This window comes from Penicillium psychrofluorescens (assembly GCF_964197705.1).
Source record: "Penicillium psychrofluorescens genome assembly, chromosome: 6".
Lineage (NCBI taxonomy): Eukaryota > Fungi > Ascomycota > Eurotiomycetes > Eurotiales > Aspergillaceae > Penicillium > Penicillium psychrofluorescens.
In genome coordinates this window covers 2,344,102-2,359,359 of record NC_133444.1, presented here as the reverse complement: position 1 = coordinate 2,359,359, position 15,258 = coordinate 2,344,102, and the positions used below count along the sequence as shown (strand labels likewise).

At 51.1% G+C, this 15,258-nt stretch overlaps 8 protein-coding genes across 8 annotated transcripts; 6 read left to right on the top strand and 2 right to left on the bottom strand.

Moving 5' to 3' along the window:
• Positions 1-356: 356 nt before the first annotated feature.
• Positions 357-1,799, top strand: PFLUO_LOCUS9367 (uncharacterized protein; the record flags this gene model as incomplete). The annotated part of the gene is made up of 3 exons (XM_073787186.1): positions 357-500; positions 613-711; positions 801-1,799. 3 exons carry the CDS (start codon positions 357-359, stop codon positions 1,797-1,799), a joined length of 1,242 nt encoding a protein of 413 aa, XP_073643367.1.
• Positions 1,800-2,725: 926 nt separating this feature from the next.
• On the top strand, positions 2,726-3,047 carry PFLUO_LOCUS9366 (Diphthamide biosynthesis protein 3; the record flags this gene model as incomplete). The annotated part of the gene is made up of 2 exons (XM_073787185.1): positions 2,726-2,920; positions 2,988-3,047. The coding sequence occupies 2 exons, from the start codon at positions 2,726-2,728 to the stop codon at positions 3,045-3,047; spliced, it is 255 nt and encodes an 84-aa protein (XP_073643366.1).
• An 801-nt stretch (positions 3,048-3,848) lies between these two features.
• On the bottom strand, positions 3,849-4,607 carry PFLUO_LOCUS9365 (Mitochondrial matrix iron chaperone; the record flags this gene model as incomplete). The annotated part of the gene is made up of 2 exons (XM_073787184.1): positions 3,849-4,121; positions 4,230-4,607. 2 exons carry the CDS (start codon positions 4,605-4,607, stop codon positions 3,849-3,851), a joined length of 651 nt encoding a protein of 216 aa, XP_073643365.1.
• Positions 4,608-5,664: 1,057 nt separating this feature from the next.
• On the top strand, positions 5,665-7,251 carry PFLUO_LOCUS9364 (uncharacterized protein; the record flags this gene model as incomplete). The annotated part of the gene is made up of 1 exon (XM_073787183.1): positions 5,665-7,251. The coding sequence occupies one exon, from the start codon at positions 5,665-5,667 to the stop codon at positions 7,249-7,251; it is 1,587 nt and encodes a 528-aa protein (XP_073643364.1).
• A 345-nt stretch (positions 7,252-7,596) lies between these two features.
• Positions 7,597-9,707, top strand: PFLUO_LOCUS9363 (rRNA (cytosine-C5-)-methyltransferase nop2; the record flags this gene model as incomplete). Its single annotated transcript, XM_073787182.1, has 3 exons — positions 7,597-8,303; positions 8,352-8,909; positions 8,960-9,707. The coding sequence occupies 3 exons, from the start codon at positions 7,597-7,599 to the stop codon at positions 9,705-9,707; spliced, it is 2,013 nt and encodes a 670-aa protein (XP_073643363.1).
• Positions 9,708-9,944: 237 nt separating this feature from the next.
• On the top strand, positions 9,945-11,044 carry PFLUO_LOCUS9362 (uncharacterized protein; the record flags this gene model as incomplete). Its single annotated transcript, XM_073787181.1, has 2 exons — positions 9,945-10,812; positions 10,869-11,044. 2 exons carry the CDS (start codon positions 9,945-9,947, stop codon positions 11,042-11,044), a joined length of 1,044 nt encoding a protein of 347 aa, XP_073643362.1.
• A 2,258-nt stretch (positions 11,045-13,302) lies between these two features.
• PFLUO_LOCUS9361 (uncharacterized protein) lies at positions 13,303-13,827 on the top strand (the record flags this gene model as incomplete). The annotated part of the gene is made up of 1 exon (XM_073787180.1): positions 13,303-13,827. The coding sequence occupies one exon, from the start codon at positions 13,303-13,305 to the stop codon at positions 13,825-13,827; it is 525 nt and encodes a 174-aa protein (XP_073643361.1).
• A 117-nt stretch (positions 13,828-13,944) lies between these two features.
• PFLUO_LOCUS9360 (uncharacterized protein) lies at positions 13,945-14,899 on the bottom strand (the record flags this gene model as incomplete). Its single annotated transcript, XM_073787179.1, has 2 exons — positions 13,945-14,775; positions 14,825-14,899. The coding sequence occupies 2 exons, from the start codon at positions 14,897-14,899 to the stop codon at positions 13,945-13,947; spliced, it is 906 nt and encodes a 301-aa protein (XP_073643360.1).
• Between the last annotated feature and the right edge of the window lie 359 nt (positions 14,900-15,258).

Sequence of the window (15,258 nt, the reverse complement as noted above, 5' to 3'; positions counted from 1 at the left end):
GACTGGATTTTCTTTATCTCTTTGAACGTTTCCCCATTGTCTGAGTGTACATTTTGCGATTTGGATTTTGCGTGAGATCAAAAATGGGAGGGCGCAGGGACGACTGGCTTTTGTTTTGTTTGGTTCACTGGCTATGGAGACGGAACGAGGAAAAAGGGAGAGTCAGTGAGTGATTGGAGCTGGAATTGCCAGCTGCACCTGTATGATTATGATGATATGGAAATGCAGATGTACGAGTATTGCACCCTTTCTGATCTCTGTAGAATCTAGTCAGTCTTGGTTGGGACCGAGCTCCATAGGTCATAGTTAACGGCGGTGAAGCTCTCCTCTCCGGTCCACATCCTCTTCCGTCAACCATGATCCCCCCCTGCGATCCCTCGATCCTCGCGCACAATCCTCTATTCAAACGACTCTATGAAAATCTGACGACCACGCTTTTCGATCCCGATGGCTCGACGCGTGCGCATAGCGCGCTCCCGGAGCGGGAACGCTGTGTGGAGGTAATTAATTACATCTCCCCCCCAAACGCCCGCTTCTGTGGAGCTTGGGCTTGTTGCACTGGGCACGGAAGAACAACAAGATACAGAAAACTGACCGTCATGCCTGAACTAGGACCTGAAGCAATGCCAGACACAACATGCAAAGAAGCGGATCAAGGAGCGAGTGCTGCGGCGATTGGCATTCGCGTCTGACAGCGGGGTTCCCGATGAGGTCAGTATTGTCCTCCGTCACTTGGGACGGGACTCTCTGTCGTGCGGTGTGCATTGTTGTTACCTTTGCTAATTCTAGTGATATCTCAGTGCCGGGATAATCTGGCCATCATATCGCTGTACCTCGAGACACCGCGTGCCGCAATCGACCCCGACAGACCCAAGCAAGAAAAACATGGCGCCCGAAACCCGGAAGAGCAAGATGACGATGACGCCCTCTCGCTGCTCGCACCGAACATCGACGCATTCCACTTGCACATCCCATCCATTACCCGCCCATTCTCCACCCTCCTCTCGCTGTCCGTCAACAACCTCCGAGACCTAGCCACCGCACAGCCAACCACCTCCCCAGAAACAAACCCAACAGGAACCGGAGGGATCCCCACCTCTTTATCACGAAGCATCCATGCCCCAGCACATCTAAGCCACCAAGCACGCGCAAGAGCCCGCGACCGCCGAGTCCGCACATCCATCTCCGCACCGCCAGTCTCGAATGTCCTCCGTGACCGCGTGCGCGCGTTGCGCCAGATCCAACTGTTCGAGTTGCCCACAGCCAGAAGACAGATGGCCGCTACAGCGGCAGACGTGCTTGCGACCCGAACGCTGGTTTTGGAGAGGACTGTTACTACCCTCGAGCGGGTAAAGCATGGTGCGTTGGCGAGGGCGACCAAGGCCAAGGCGGAGCATTTGGCTACCGTTGCGCAGGGGGTTGAGGGAAAGCTTGAGTATGTACTGTCTTATTTCGTGCTTCGCATCTCTGAGAAAGCTGTTGGGAGCGCTGCTAAATCTAAATCTACGTTTGACAGAGTCACCAAGCTCGAAATCGCTGCTTCCATATATACACCCGAAACCCTGGCCGCGCTCACCCGGTACGGAGATCACCTCCGCAAAACGCGCGATCAGCTCGAAGAACGGCGGACCATGGCGATTGAAGAGCTCCGGGATTACGGGGATGTGGAAGTGTCTGATGGATCGGGGACACAGTCTGCGGGTGATGGCGGGACCCTGGCGGAGATTGCTCGTCGATATGGAGCACTCGCCCAAGAAGTGGAAACGGTCAAAATGGAGATTGCACGGCTCGGCGAGTGATTATTTATCAATGTCGAACGAAAAGACTAATTTTTCTTTAGAATGTCAATAGCCCAAGGTACATACAGCCGATATATCAAACCGGGGACCCATACTGATTGTATAGATCTGCGATAATGTGACTTCAATGATGATAAGGATGATGACTATTGACCCGCTTGTAAAGGACAAACGCCGGCAGTAACACCTTGAAGAGAGTGAATTGCGTATCCCTTATTACCAGCTATTTCCTACGCATCTCCTCAACCATTTCCTGCTCTCTTCTACCCCCCCAGGTGTATGAAAGAGTTCGATTCTTTGCTTTTTCCATCCATGGATTACGAAGAATGAATTTCCTTTCCAAATTAGTTCGTAAAGCCAATGCTTATCACAAGAGGGTTCATCTCACAATTCACCGCCTTGTAGGCTTGCGAGGTACACCTGATGGGGAAGTTGCGAAACTTCCTCGCGGGTGAGCGGCTGGGTGACATCTAGATCAAGGATAAACCACCTCTTGAGCGGCTTCATTGAGCAGAAATCGCCAGGAATGTGGACATGGTCATAGCCTGCGGGGTCGAGGTCGGAGTGGTATTCACGCCCCAGGACATTTGCGCAAAAGGCTTCGCCGAGCGCGGCATAACGCCGCAGGGGACAACCAGCTATATCGGTCACGCAAGCATAAATAACTATTCTGGTGGGCTGGGAGGTCATCTTAATAGTGATTACCAGAAGGTTGGAATTTGTGCTGCTCAAAGTGCCCAGCGGAGGAGGGCAAAGCAACGAGGGTGAACCTATGCATGCCCTTCAAACCCACTTGCGTGTGATGTATACAAACCGCTTAACTAATCCCTCTCCGCAGTCACATGACCACAAAGCTTTTTGCCGCCACCGAAAGAATGAACGACTCAGTTCATTCCACTTATTCTCCGGAACAAACCTCTTTAAAAATGGCCGACGACGCCCTCTCCATCTACGATGAAATCGAGATCGAGGACATGACCTTCGACCCCGCCATGCAAATCTACCACTTCCCCTGCCCCTGCGGCGACCGGTTCGAGATCGCCATCGACGACCTGCGCGATGGCGAGGAGATAGCCGTGTGTCCCAGCTGCAGTTTGATGATTCGGGTTATTTTTGATCTGGTGAGTTTCTTCCAGCGGTGGAGGTTGGATATGTTTCTGAATGTGCTGACAATATTTTTCTTAAAAGACGGATCTGCCCAAGCCGGATGGTGGGCAGAATGCAGGGAGTGTTGCTGTTCAGGCGTGAATGAACAGAGCAGATGACACGAAGAGATGGATTTTATAAAACAAGACAGGACAGGATAGGATAGGCGCTGGTCTTGGTTGCGCCGAGACGAGACGAGACTTCTTCGAAGATACCGTGCCATACCCAGTGTTCTCACCCCATGATGTGCCCGCTTGCGAGCAAAATCACAATTTCTGCTCCGAAGCAGAAGTCAAAGGTATCCGCTGTGCCGGATGTGGCATATACATGGTGTATGCTCTCGACAAAACTCGATGGTGGATGGGATGGGATGGGACCTGCAACGACCACGACAATCCACAATCCAAATACTATATCCTCGCCACGGCCGATATCATATATCATATCCAGGACGAGTTGCACACATCAATTTTCTCCTGTGTGGATGTCCAGGCAACGCTACCATCTACGGACACGGCTTTCAAGACTTGCTTGCATGAGCGGGGCTCAGCTGTGAAAGAGAACTCGCTCAGCCGGGCGAGACAGGTTTCACTGTCTCGAGTTGGGTGGTTACAGTGATTCGAAAGGAAGACGGGCTTGCTGTCATCATATAGGACAACGCCTAGATATCTATCGACTCTCAAGCGCCACGCACAGCTCGAGCCGATCATAGACTGAAGTTATTTATCCAGCCTGAATCAAACATGATTGAAATGATATCTGCTGATGCTCTCCCTCTCTCTTATTCTACTTCTTCTTCTCTCAACATGTCCATGAGTATGAGTGTAGCGATATAAAAAATACAATTGTAAACCAACATTGCCATGCAGTCACCACCCACATCACCCATATTCACCCTCCTACCTACTCAACATCACTATAAACATCCACTGGCAAGTTCAGCGTCAACTCCGAATTCAACAGATCCGTCAGATTCGACCCATCGCGCAGATAAACCCACTGCCCACTGACAAAGGGCCGCGAGTCCTGCTTCTCGTGCATGCGGTCGCCGCCGACGATCCAATCGTACCGCTTAGGCCCGGAGATGGGCGAGCTGAGCCAGATTTGTTTGTTGGGCGGTTGTTTGTTCAGCACGAAGGTGCCTATCGCGGGGACGGTTATGTTGAGGACGCCGGCCTGTTCGTGGTGAAGGCATGTTAGCTATTTTGTTTTTCCTATTTCCATACTCCGCTCCGTCTTTGTGTGAGGGAGAGAGAGAGGGAGAGGAAGATGAAGATGACATACACTATACTCCGCCTCGACATCAGATCCCTCCTCCTGAGACTTCTCCAGCTCCCCAAGGAGTACGTTGAAGTAATGCTCCGAGTACTCCATGTACTCCTCCGTCGACAAGGCCGTCGGCTCAGTGACGTGCTCCGCAGCGCCCGCTACAGGCGGAGGCTTGGGGTCTGACGAGTCGGGCTGAATTCCCTTGCATCTGGCTGCGGAGACGTGCAATGCCCGGCTGTTAGCGCGGATGGGTGTCGCCGGGCTGGGGCGGACGGCGCGAGAGGATCGGGGGAGAAGAGCGGAGAGGGCGGAAGTGGGCGTGAGCGTGGTTGTGCGGAGGGGCCGCATGGAGCTGGAGAGCAGTATTGCTCGTGGAGTGGTGCGGGAGAGCATTGTTGTGGATGAGTGTTGGATTGGTTCCTGGCTGGGTGTTGGAGCTGAGGTGCCATTTGGACGAGGAGGAATCGAGGAGCACTACATCATTGTGGGTTCACCGCCTGCTGCTTTTGGGGGATGACTATATGGACTGTGATTGGCTGTATTTTGAGTATGGATGAGGTGAATGAAGGGTGTTAACAGTATACACATGGGTAGAAATACTCCCTGGTCTGTGTTATTGCTCATCAATTTTCTTGTGTTACTATTCATTGGAGACACTTTTTCTTTCTCGATCTTCAATCTTTAGCCTGCTGATGCTCAATGTTGACAGACGTGATGCATATGCTAGGTACCGTGTATGCAATATGATATAATGTTATTTTGCAGACCCGGACAGGCTTTACATCCATAACATCTCTGCTTATGACTGGTATCTTCCGGCGAAGTGATCTTCCTCCGCGTGGATCCTCCGGTCGGCAAATTAGTGGGACTAGAAGAGGGGGTAGTTATACGTTGCTTAAAATAATGACAGGCTTTGAGGCTTACGGAGAACGATATGCAGGTAATATGACAAGGATTTCGGGTAAATGAACCTCGAAAGTTCAACTGTCTGGTTGCCTATTACAGTATGTAACTATAGTCTGGCTTTGACTTAGCCCCCATGAGACTAAAGCTTAGCGGTCTCCAATTTCACCCTAGTAGCCCTCGGTTGATTTGCAGGATTCAGTACTAACGAATTAAACAAGAAAGCAACTCCAGTCCGTGGCGAACAAGAATAGTCAGCCTCGGCAGTTGCGTGGCATTGACATCACATCTCCGCACCTTTTTGAGATTAGGCGTTTTCCCCGCATTTTTACTCGGCCCCGGATTTCTGCGCCGGCGGTGACACTGGAGATATTAGGAACACGCCAATTATTCCGTTTGCTTGAGCGGAGCCATGGAGATCCTGTGCATACACGGGTTTCTGGAGAGACGAGGGGATGGCTCAATCTGAGGACCCTAATAACGTCATGCCCATCTCCTATTCCTGTCTTATCATTCTTTCGTTCTGTTCATTTTCCTCTCAACCACAATGTTACACAAGATCGTTGTAAACGCCTACAACCTTTGGGTCGTGGTCTTTGTGGCCATCGGTACCATTGCCAGTGCCTATGGCCTGGCCATCATCGGATCGACCGTCGGCCAGCCCAATTTCTATACCTACTTTAACCTGGCTGCCCAGGGTGAACCAGGCTATGGGCATACTACCAACATGATCGGAGCCCTCAATGGCATCAATTCGGCGGGTGCAATCGTGGGATGCCTCTTCCAGGCCTGGGCTGCAGACTACTATGGTCGCAAGCGGACTATACAGGCCGGATGTGCCGTGCTCATCGTCGGCGGTGCATTGTGCTCTGGTGCAGTGGACATGGCCATGTTCCTCGTGGGCCGCTTTGTCGCCGGTATGGGCTCTTCCATCCTTGCATGCATCGTGCCTATCTACCAGGCCGAAGTGTCGACAGCAGAGACCCGCGGCGCCATGGTGGCTGTCACTGGCATCATGTATGCTGTCGGGTATACCCTAGCTGGCTGGTTAGGGTTTGCATGCTATTACATGTCTGCCAGCAACCCGGCAGCCTCCTTCGCCTGGAGGTTCCCGCTGGCGTTCCAGATTACTTTCCCTCTGATCGTCCTGGCGGGCAGTTCCTTCATCCCATTTTCTCCTCGCTGGCTACTGCAGCAAGGACGTCGAGAAGAGGCCTTTGAGATTGTCAAGCGTCTGCACCGCACTCCCGACGATACCAACGATTCCCGAGCCAAGCAGGAATTCTACATGATCGAGAAACAGGTCACACACGATAAGACTATGGCGACACGACCATTTGAGCTCTTCCGTACCCCTGCTAACCGCCGACGAGCCATGGTGGCCTTCATGCTGATGTGGGGGGATCAGTTCCTGGGGGTATTTGTGATGACAAACTACGGAGTCCTCATTTACGCGAGTCTCGGACTGGGAGGCTCCATTCCACTCCTGCTCAATGCATGCTGGGTTAGCTTCACGCTCATCGGCAATACCTGGACTGCATTTTACGTCGACCGTGTTGGCCGGCGGACGTGTCTGCTCATCGGCTCCATTGGCTGCACCGTGGCGGTGACATTCCTCTGTGCCATGACGGCACAGTATCTTGGCACAGACAACATTGCCGGTCTGCGCGCGGGAGTCTTCTTCGTGTTCTTTTTTATCTTCTGGTGGTGTTTCTTCGTCGATGCAACACAGTACGTCTACATTGCGGAGATTTTCCCCAACCACCTCCGTTCCCAAGGCGTGGCCTTCGGCATCGCCAGCTTCTATCTAGGTTCCGAAGTTACTCTTGTTGCAGCGCCGGTTGCGCTTAACACGATTGGATGGAAGTTCTATCTTGTGCTGATTATCCCGTCTTTCTTCTACATCTTGGCGATCTACTTCTTCTTCCCCGAGACCAAGGGCCGCACGCTGGAGGAGATTGGTGGTCTTTTTGGCGACGAAGCTAACGTTGTCTCGCATTGGTATAATACCACTGAGGAGGAGCGTGAGAAGCTTGCACGTGAGGCTCTTCGGGAGGCGGGAGGAGGATCACTTCGCGAGAGCGAGCAGGAGGATGAGTCTAAGCCGACTACGGTCCACAAGGAGTCGTCTTGATTTTGGCATGGTAGTAGTCGATATGAGAGAGCAATGCCGAGTCTTATCGTATATTTCCAGTTTCCAGTTTTATTGTTACTTCATACTTCTCCGCCATAGTTTCGGCTCGGCGATCCACATCCCCCGCACTTCTCTTCCTAACTCCCCGAGAGGGACCATGCGTACGTTCCGTAACTACAGACTTCATTCAACCGCACAGCACATGCGTTCCTAATCATTCATTATGGCAGCGCCTGGGCGCAGGGCTTCACATGTCACGACGGCCTGTGATCACTGTTTCCGCTTAAAAGTCCGATGCGACGGCGTATCACCGAGCTGCGCCAGCTGTGATCGGCTGCAGCAGCGATGCACGTACCTGAGACCAGACAAGCGCAAGTCAGTAAGGCCTTCCAGTTTCTAGAGGATAGGTATGTTGACCCGATTAGGATATCCAAACTTGCCGTCTCACAGCTGGTGGATCGGATCCGCCTGTTGGAAAACACATTGACAGAGCATGGCATTCCAATTCCATCACCGCAGCCGCCGCAATCGGGTTGCGTGCCGCAAAATTCCCAAGAAAATGTGCCAGACCTTAGCGGCTGGTCAGCACTGTCGCTCCTGAACGATCCCGTGGAGGAAGGAGACGATCGTGAACGGGCACTACTCGAACGAATTGACCAGGGAAATACACTGACTCCCGGTCTGGATCCCGATATCGAGCTTCTCGTAAAACGGACTGGGTCCCTTCAGTTTACGGAGCACGGACAGCTAAGATACTTCGGCACGACTTCGAATGTCCATTTTCTTCGCACCGCTATCCCCTTTCAGCCGCAGCTCTATCAGAATGCGCTGGGCCAAACCCCAAACGCTGGGTTGGAACAAGCTGGCGTGGGTCGAACAATCCCTCGAGAATTTGAAGATCATTTGATCAAGTTGTACTTCACCTGGGAAAATCCATACTTCAATGTGGTGGACCAAAATGCGTTTTTGAATGCCCGTCGACAGACACAGTCCGGCTTGAGCTCAGACTCGGGGGTAACCTCTTGCTACTCAGACCTACTTGTTAATGCCATGTGAGCATACCATTACTATTCTTGAATTGACTCTTACTATTTAACAAGGTGCTCCTGGGGTGCATTATTCACCGACCAAGCCCTGCCCGAGATCCCTGGCTCATTGCACGACTTCTTCATCCTGCGCGCGCGAGCACTGCTGGAGCGCGACATTGACAACCCCACCATCGCAACAGTGCAGGCTCTAGCAATGATGAGCGGTAGCGAAGCCAGCCGTGGCAGAGACTCACGCGGGTGGTTGTATGATAGCATGGCGGCGCAGCTAGCTCATCATCTAGGTTTGCACCTGGATGTTGAACACTATGTTCGGTCGAACGACATGTCCCGGCAGGAAGCTACTGTGCGCAGCACTGCGTTCTGGGGCACATATGTAATCGATACTGCGTGGAGCTATTATCTCGGACGATTGACAATGCCAGTCGCTGACGTGAATCGAATCCCTGTCCAGTCGCCGGCAGAGAGCCAGATGACACAGTACTGGGAGGACTACACAGACGAGTCTGTAGATCAGAGGCGGCCTCCACAGCGCTTTGTTGATCCACTGGCTCCGATGTGGGAGCACCAGTTGAAACTGTGCTATATTATGGAACGCCTGCAGAAGACATTGTGATTCTTCTAATCCATTTGGAAGCGATTATTGCTAATATGCTCCCCAGTTATGATAAGCGCACGGGCTCCATCTCCCAACTACGCGTGCACACCATCGGGTTGACATCCGCACTAGATAAATGGCTAGATGAACTTCCAGCCGAGCTAGCCGTTGACCCGAACAGCACCGCAGCCATCTATCTACCACATGTATTGGTCATGCACACTCAATTTCACGAAACCATGATCTTCGCCAACCACCCGTTCATCACGCCTCCACGCACAGGACAAGCACCAGACTCGCGCCGCAAATACGTAGAGTCCGCGCGGATAATCACCCGGATAATAGCTATCTATAAACGTCTTTGGACGCTGCGCCGTATCAACATCCAGGGCATACACCCCATGTTCACAGCGTCAATGGTACATCTGTACATAGCGTGCACCTCTAGATGCCATGACGAGTTTTCCATTGCCATCGCGGACCTTGAGGTTTGTTGCGACGCAGTCAAAGATGCATCTACCTCATTCGAGCTTGCGGCGTGGCAGCTCCGCTCTGTGCATCGGGTGTGTCAGCTCTGGCATGACTTGCTAGAGAATCAGATCTCTGTGCAGCCACACAAGGCATCTCAGCCTGATCGCGAGATATGGCCACAGGGCTGTGATCGGTGGGCAACTATTGAGGCGGTGATTCAAAGGGCAATGGCCGCTACTGAGGTTGGATCCGCGCCGGAGGAACAGAATCCTTGGTTTAATGCGTGGATACAGATGCAGGAGATTTCGGCCGTGGATCCATTTTCCATGGGATCAGCGTAACAAATGACGCAAGTTGTTATTGGGGTAATTTATGTTTAACTTTGGTCTAATCCTTCGTTATTTTTCGTCGCCTTTCTCCGCACTCCACTTGTAGTCGGCCCGAGGGTTTGAAGGACAGAGGGGAAGACCGACCCTAATAACCGTTAGAACTCAAATATAGTAATAGACAGGAGAATGTAAACAATATAGCTTCAGATCTTCTATTCATTAACAAAACCCCTAGTGAATCTCTCTACCATGGCCAACGCCGACTACAGCAACCTTCCCCGTTTTGACGAACTCCCAGGCTTGGAGGGCATGCCAGCTGGCTGCGCCTGGGGTGTCTTCGACCGAGACGGCAAAAAGGATCACCTTGGATGCATCAACCTTCTCACCCCACCGGTGGTCCAAGCAGCCCTTCGCGAAGCCCAAAATGGCGAGTCAGTATCCCTAAACTGGCCGATCAACGCTCTACAGACACCAGCATTTGGACGCGCCGGACTTCAGCACCGAGTAATCTCCTTTCAGGATAAGGAAGACGAGCATCACAGATTACACGGTTTTGATGACGAAGTCACTTTCAACACGCAGTGCTCCAGTCAATGGGATAGTCTGGTGCACTATGCCCACCAACACTCTCAACTGAGCTACAATGGTGTTCGACCAAGTGTACAGACACTCGAACAATCTTCAACTCCGTTTGCTGTCGACCACAGTCTACCAACCTTGAATCACTGGCACAAACGTGGTGGCATAGTTGCTCGCGGTGTTCTACTCGACTATAAAGCCTACGCTGATGTGCATGGTATCAAATACTCACCCTTTGAAGGGCATGCTATCACTGTCGATGACCTTGAAGCTGTTACCAAGTGGGAAAATGTTTCTCTGCGCCAAGGTGACATTCTCATAGTCCGTTCTGGGTATACCCGTGCCCTACAGGAAATGTCGCCCGAGACGCAACAGGAAGCATTGAAGGGTGGTCGTGCAGTTGGGGTAAAGGGATGTTCTGAGACGGCGAGATGGGTGTGGGACCATCATTTTGCTGGTGTTGCTGGCGATGCTCTTGCATTTGAGCAACTGCCGCCTATTAAAGAGGATAAATCGGAAGGAGGCATTGCTGATCTAGGTAAGTTTTCCTTTCAAAATGTTTTTACGAAATTATGTTGATGAAGTGATGGCTAGTTCTGCATCAGTACTTCCTCAGCTTGTTCGGTCTGAATATTGGTGAGCTGTGGGATCTTGAGGCGTTATCGAGGACGTGTGCGAGTAAGAAGAAGTACTCATTCCTGCTGACGAGCTGTCCGCTTAATGTGCCAGGGGGTGTGGGAAGCCCTCCAAATGCTCTAGCAATTTTCTAGTTCTGTATCTCTTCATGTTGACGCGGTCACACTTCACACTTCATACTTGATGACTTTCTCCTGCATTTTAGTACTTTCTTTATATCTTTTGGAAGAGTTGAGCACATCTACGGGGAACCTGACTTATTTGAAGAGGAGCTCTCATTCCCTGCGCCTAAAATGTGTAGATACGTACATGCCGCGCCGGTAAGCGCCCTCGTGTTAGACGATATGCATCACATACATCCCTGCAAGCTTTTTTGAAATTTGATACTAAGCTGGACTCATCCCTCCATAGGCACAACAGGTAATCTGATTGTTTCTACCTGAAGGCCCCTTGTAGTAAGGTATGCCCGGGTATGGTCGGAAATAATTAGGGTTCTATTCACCGCCTTCTAAATGACTCTGATGCAACGACATCTTCTTTTGTCATCGGACAGGAAGGTAACTTAAAAGTCGCGCCAGGTATTTCGCTTTCTAATTTTTTTTTTGACGGCCTGTGGCCTACGCACCAAGAAAAGTCAAGAAGGAATCGAATCGCACATTTGAATGACTTGATGTGTGATCCAAGTTGGAGAACAAGCATCGAAAGCAGCCCGCAGCATGTCCACCGCAACACCCAGAGGGCGAGCAGAGCGGGGAAGCCGAACTCGCCGGGGACTCACCTGCGAAAATTGCCGAGCGAGAAAGGTAATTTATAGTCCTCAACTCCACATTCCGCTGATTGCTCACTACTGCAGACACGTTGCGATGGCACTCAGCCAAGCTGCAAGACCTGTGACGTCTATCATGATGAGTGTCGTTATGAGAAGCCTCCTCCAATGTCGCAAGTAATTGCCATGGCCAACAGGCTTCAAGAAGCAGAACAAACGATCCTAAGATTGAAGGAAGCACTGGAAGCAGGATCTTCACCAGCCCTGCAGCAGACGGATTTCGCAAACCCAAGTGCCTCTCCAGCGTTAGAAGCACGAAAAGAACGTAGAAACAATCCTACGCAGCAGCCAGGCCAGACTTTTTTCAAAGAACCCACCTCAGAAGAGTTGCTATCGGACTTGAGTCTCGATGAGCATGGCAAAGTAAGTTGACTCGATATCATGCTATGACCATGTCCATCTAATATATTTGGAATAGATATCGTACTATGGACCCACGTCCGCTATTTATGAGCCACCAGCACTGGATGCACGGGCTGCACATTCCCAGTCCGATGATGAAGTGTCCTCCAAGTCGAATATCCGGACGCTACTGACATGGAATGCGGAAGAATATCGATCTTGGGAAGAGTTTGCCCATGGCAACGCATCCATCGAGAGCGGTATTCCACGTATGATTATTTCCAATTTACTGCAAATACATTGGTCCTGGATTGCCCCCATGTTCATGTGGGTGTACAGGCCAGCTTTCATGCGTAAGTTCCGATCCAGTTCTGCATTCCTGGAGAATATCTGACAACCGCAGGGGACATGACAACTGGTGGCCAATACTACTCGCCTTTTCTTCTCATCGTCCTCTGCGCACATGCTGCACGCTTTCACGAGGGCGAGGTAGGCGAAATGCTCATCTGTCGGGCACGCTTACTTCTGGGCCAAGAGATACAAAAGCCAACCTCGATCCCCACCGTGCAGGCCTTGCTACAGCTCAGTGCTCGAGAGATGGCGTATGGTTCCACATCGCAAGCATGGCTTTATGGCGGGATGGCTTTCCGGATGGTTAGCGATTTAGGTCTTCATCACAATAGTGGCAAAGTATTGAAATTGGGATATCTCAGCCCAGAAGACGGAGAGATACGGAGACGACTATTCTGGAGTTGTTATTTCTGGGATAAGGCTTTAAGCCTCTATCTAGGGAGATCACCCGTGTTACTTGAACTTCCTTTTGATCATAGCCCTGAGTTCTGTGAGTCACTTCACCCTTGCTTTGTTTTGTATCGATACTGATGAAAGAAAGTGGACACGTTCGCCGAAAACGAACTGTGGTCTCCAAACTATGGTGACACGCTCAACTTGAGCAGAGTTTCAGTCGGAGAGTATCCGCCTATGAAGGCTCATTCTATTTCTTGCTTCGAGAACTCTTGCAAACTCGCCGTCATTCTAAGTGATATTATCCTTCAACTTTACTCTCGACGTGGACCTCCAGACATGAGTGAGACGTTGCGAATCAGAGAGAGGCTCGATGATTGGAGAGAAAATTCACCACAACACCTAAAATATGACCCAGAATTATTGCCGGAATTTTGCCCTCCGCCGCATATTATCACCCAGAACCTCTTCTATTACGCAATGATCATATTGCTGCATCGGCCATTCTATTCGGCCCCTGCGCGTCATATGGCCTGCAGAAAGGCGGCAGATAGCCTCGAGAAGATGCTCTTGCTGCTTGAGAAGACTTTTGGCTTCAACCGTATTACATATTTGATGGCTTATTGCATCTACACTGGTGCATCCGTCATGATCAAGGATGTCAAGGCCGGTGACCTCGAAGCAAGCAGCAAGATGCAAACCTTCCTTCGAGCGCTGAAACAGGGTACCAAAACATGCCCTCTACTTCAACGGAGTCTGGATATCATAAATAACAGCCTGAACTCTAACCCCCCACGGTTTGCGCAGTCGAATGACAATGCACCAGCAGAGGATCCAGTGGCGGCGAATTATCTGCCAGCTTTCCCCTATCTTGATCCAGAGGTCACGAATCACCTTACGACAGATCAAAATTCGAGCAGCATGGATTTGGATGCATTTTCATTCCTCGACTCTTTTCCTGAGCAGAACATCAACACTGCCACCGGGGAATGGTATCTTGGGTAGGACACAAAAAGAGACGCTATTGTGGTTTCTGAAAAGCAGAAAGATTCTAACAGCCTTGTACAACTATGGATAAGACATTTTATACAACACATCCTTTATAGCTGTGGATTCTTATCGCTAGTCATCACCGGCATACTGCCACAACCTCCTCGGATTATCCACCCATATTTTCCTCACTAGGTCGTCCCCCCCAACCTGCCGACACCAGGTCTTACATCTAGCCACCCAGGCCTGATCGTCAACCTTCCTATACTCCTGGATCTTGGTCTTGTCGCCTCCTGGGTTCGCCGAAACACCACCACTATGCGGCCAGTCGCTCGCCCATACGACTCTGTCCGGAGCGGCAGCCAAGATCTCTCTCACATACGAGTCTAGCCCCGGCAAATCCTCGAACCTGTATATTCCACTGAGTTTCGTGTACACGAGACCCGACTTCAGAAGCTCCATGAATTCCTGATACCCATTTTGCAGTCTCGGCGGTCCCTTCGATGGATCCGGATGGCCGATATGGTCAATCACAACGGACACCCCCAAGGCTGGCACAATCGATGCAAATTTCGCGATCTGATCCAGTGATACGTACACCTGAATTGCCCAACCAAACGGCCTGATTCTATCCGCTGCCCGTGTGAACAACTTCGCAAAGGCGGCCTTGTCAGGTCGTGTGTCTGTCGTCCGCAAGTTGATACGAATTCCCCTGACTCCGGCGTCATGTAGCTCTTGTAGTTCATCATCTGTGGCGTTTTCAAGGTCGATGCAGGCGACTGCGCGACCCTTACCATTTAAACGGCGAAGGGCATCTAGAATGATTGAATTGTCGGTGTGGTATACGGAGAAAGCAATGAGACAGTTGTGACTAATCCCCTGGCTTGTTTGGAAGGCGAGGAGGTCCTCGAGAGCGGCTTTTTTGGGGCGATAGGGGTGTGATGCATGATAAGGAAAATTATCCTGCAAAATATTAATAACATCAAGAAAAGGTGTCGTAGCTTTTCCTTACCTCGTCTGCGACGTGGACGTGGCTGTCCCAAGCGCCGGCGGGGAGAGAGGTGTCTAGGTCTGATAATGATCCCATCTTGTTTTGTCGCTCGAGAATGAGAGGAGAGAGCTTGACGCTGAGTGGCGTTAATCAGTAATAATATGCGAAATCGGTCACTCATAGCAAAGCAACGACTGAATATCGCCGTCTCGGAACTTCGTCGGATACTCGCCGCGGGAACTCGCCGAGGGGGTTCGCCGGAATCCCCGCCCGGCATTTACCCCAGTTATTTGTGAACTGTGGGGAAGCTTGAGCTGAATTACGGCCCCCATAAAAGTTATTATCAAAGATCATAAGGGGTGCCTTCGGCAGACGTACCGTGCTAGCTGAGGGATCCTTTGCTACAAATGCAACCCGTTGTCCATCTCATTTTCAGCACTGTACGGCTGAAGTTC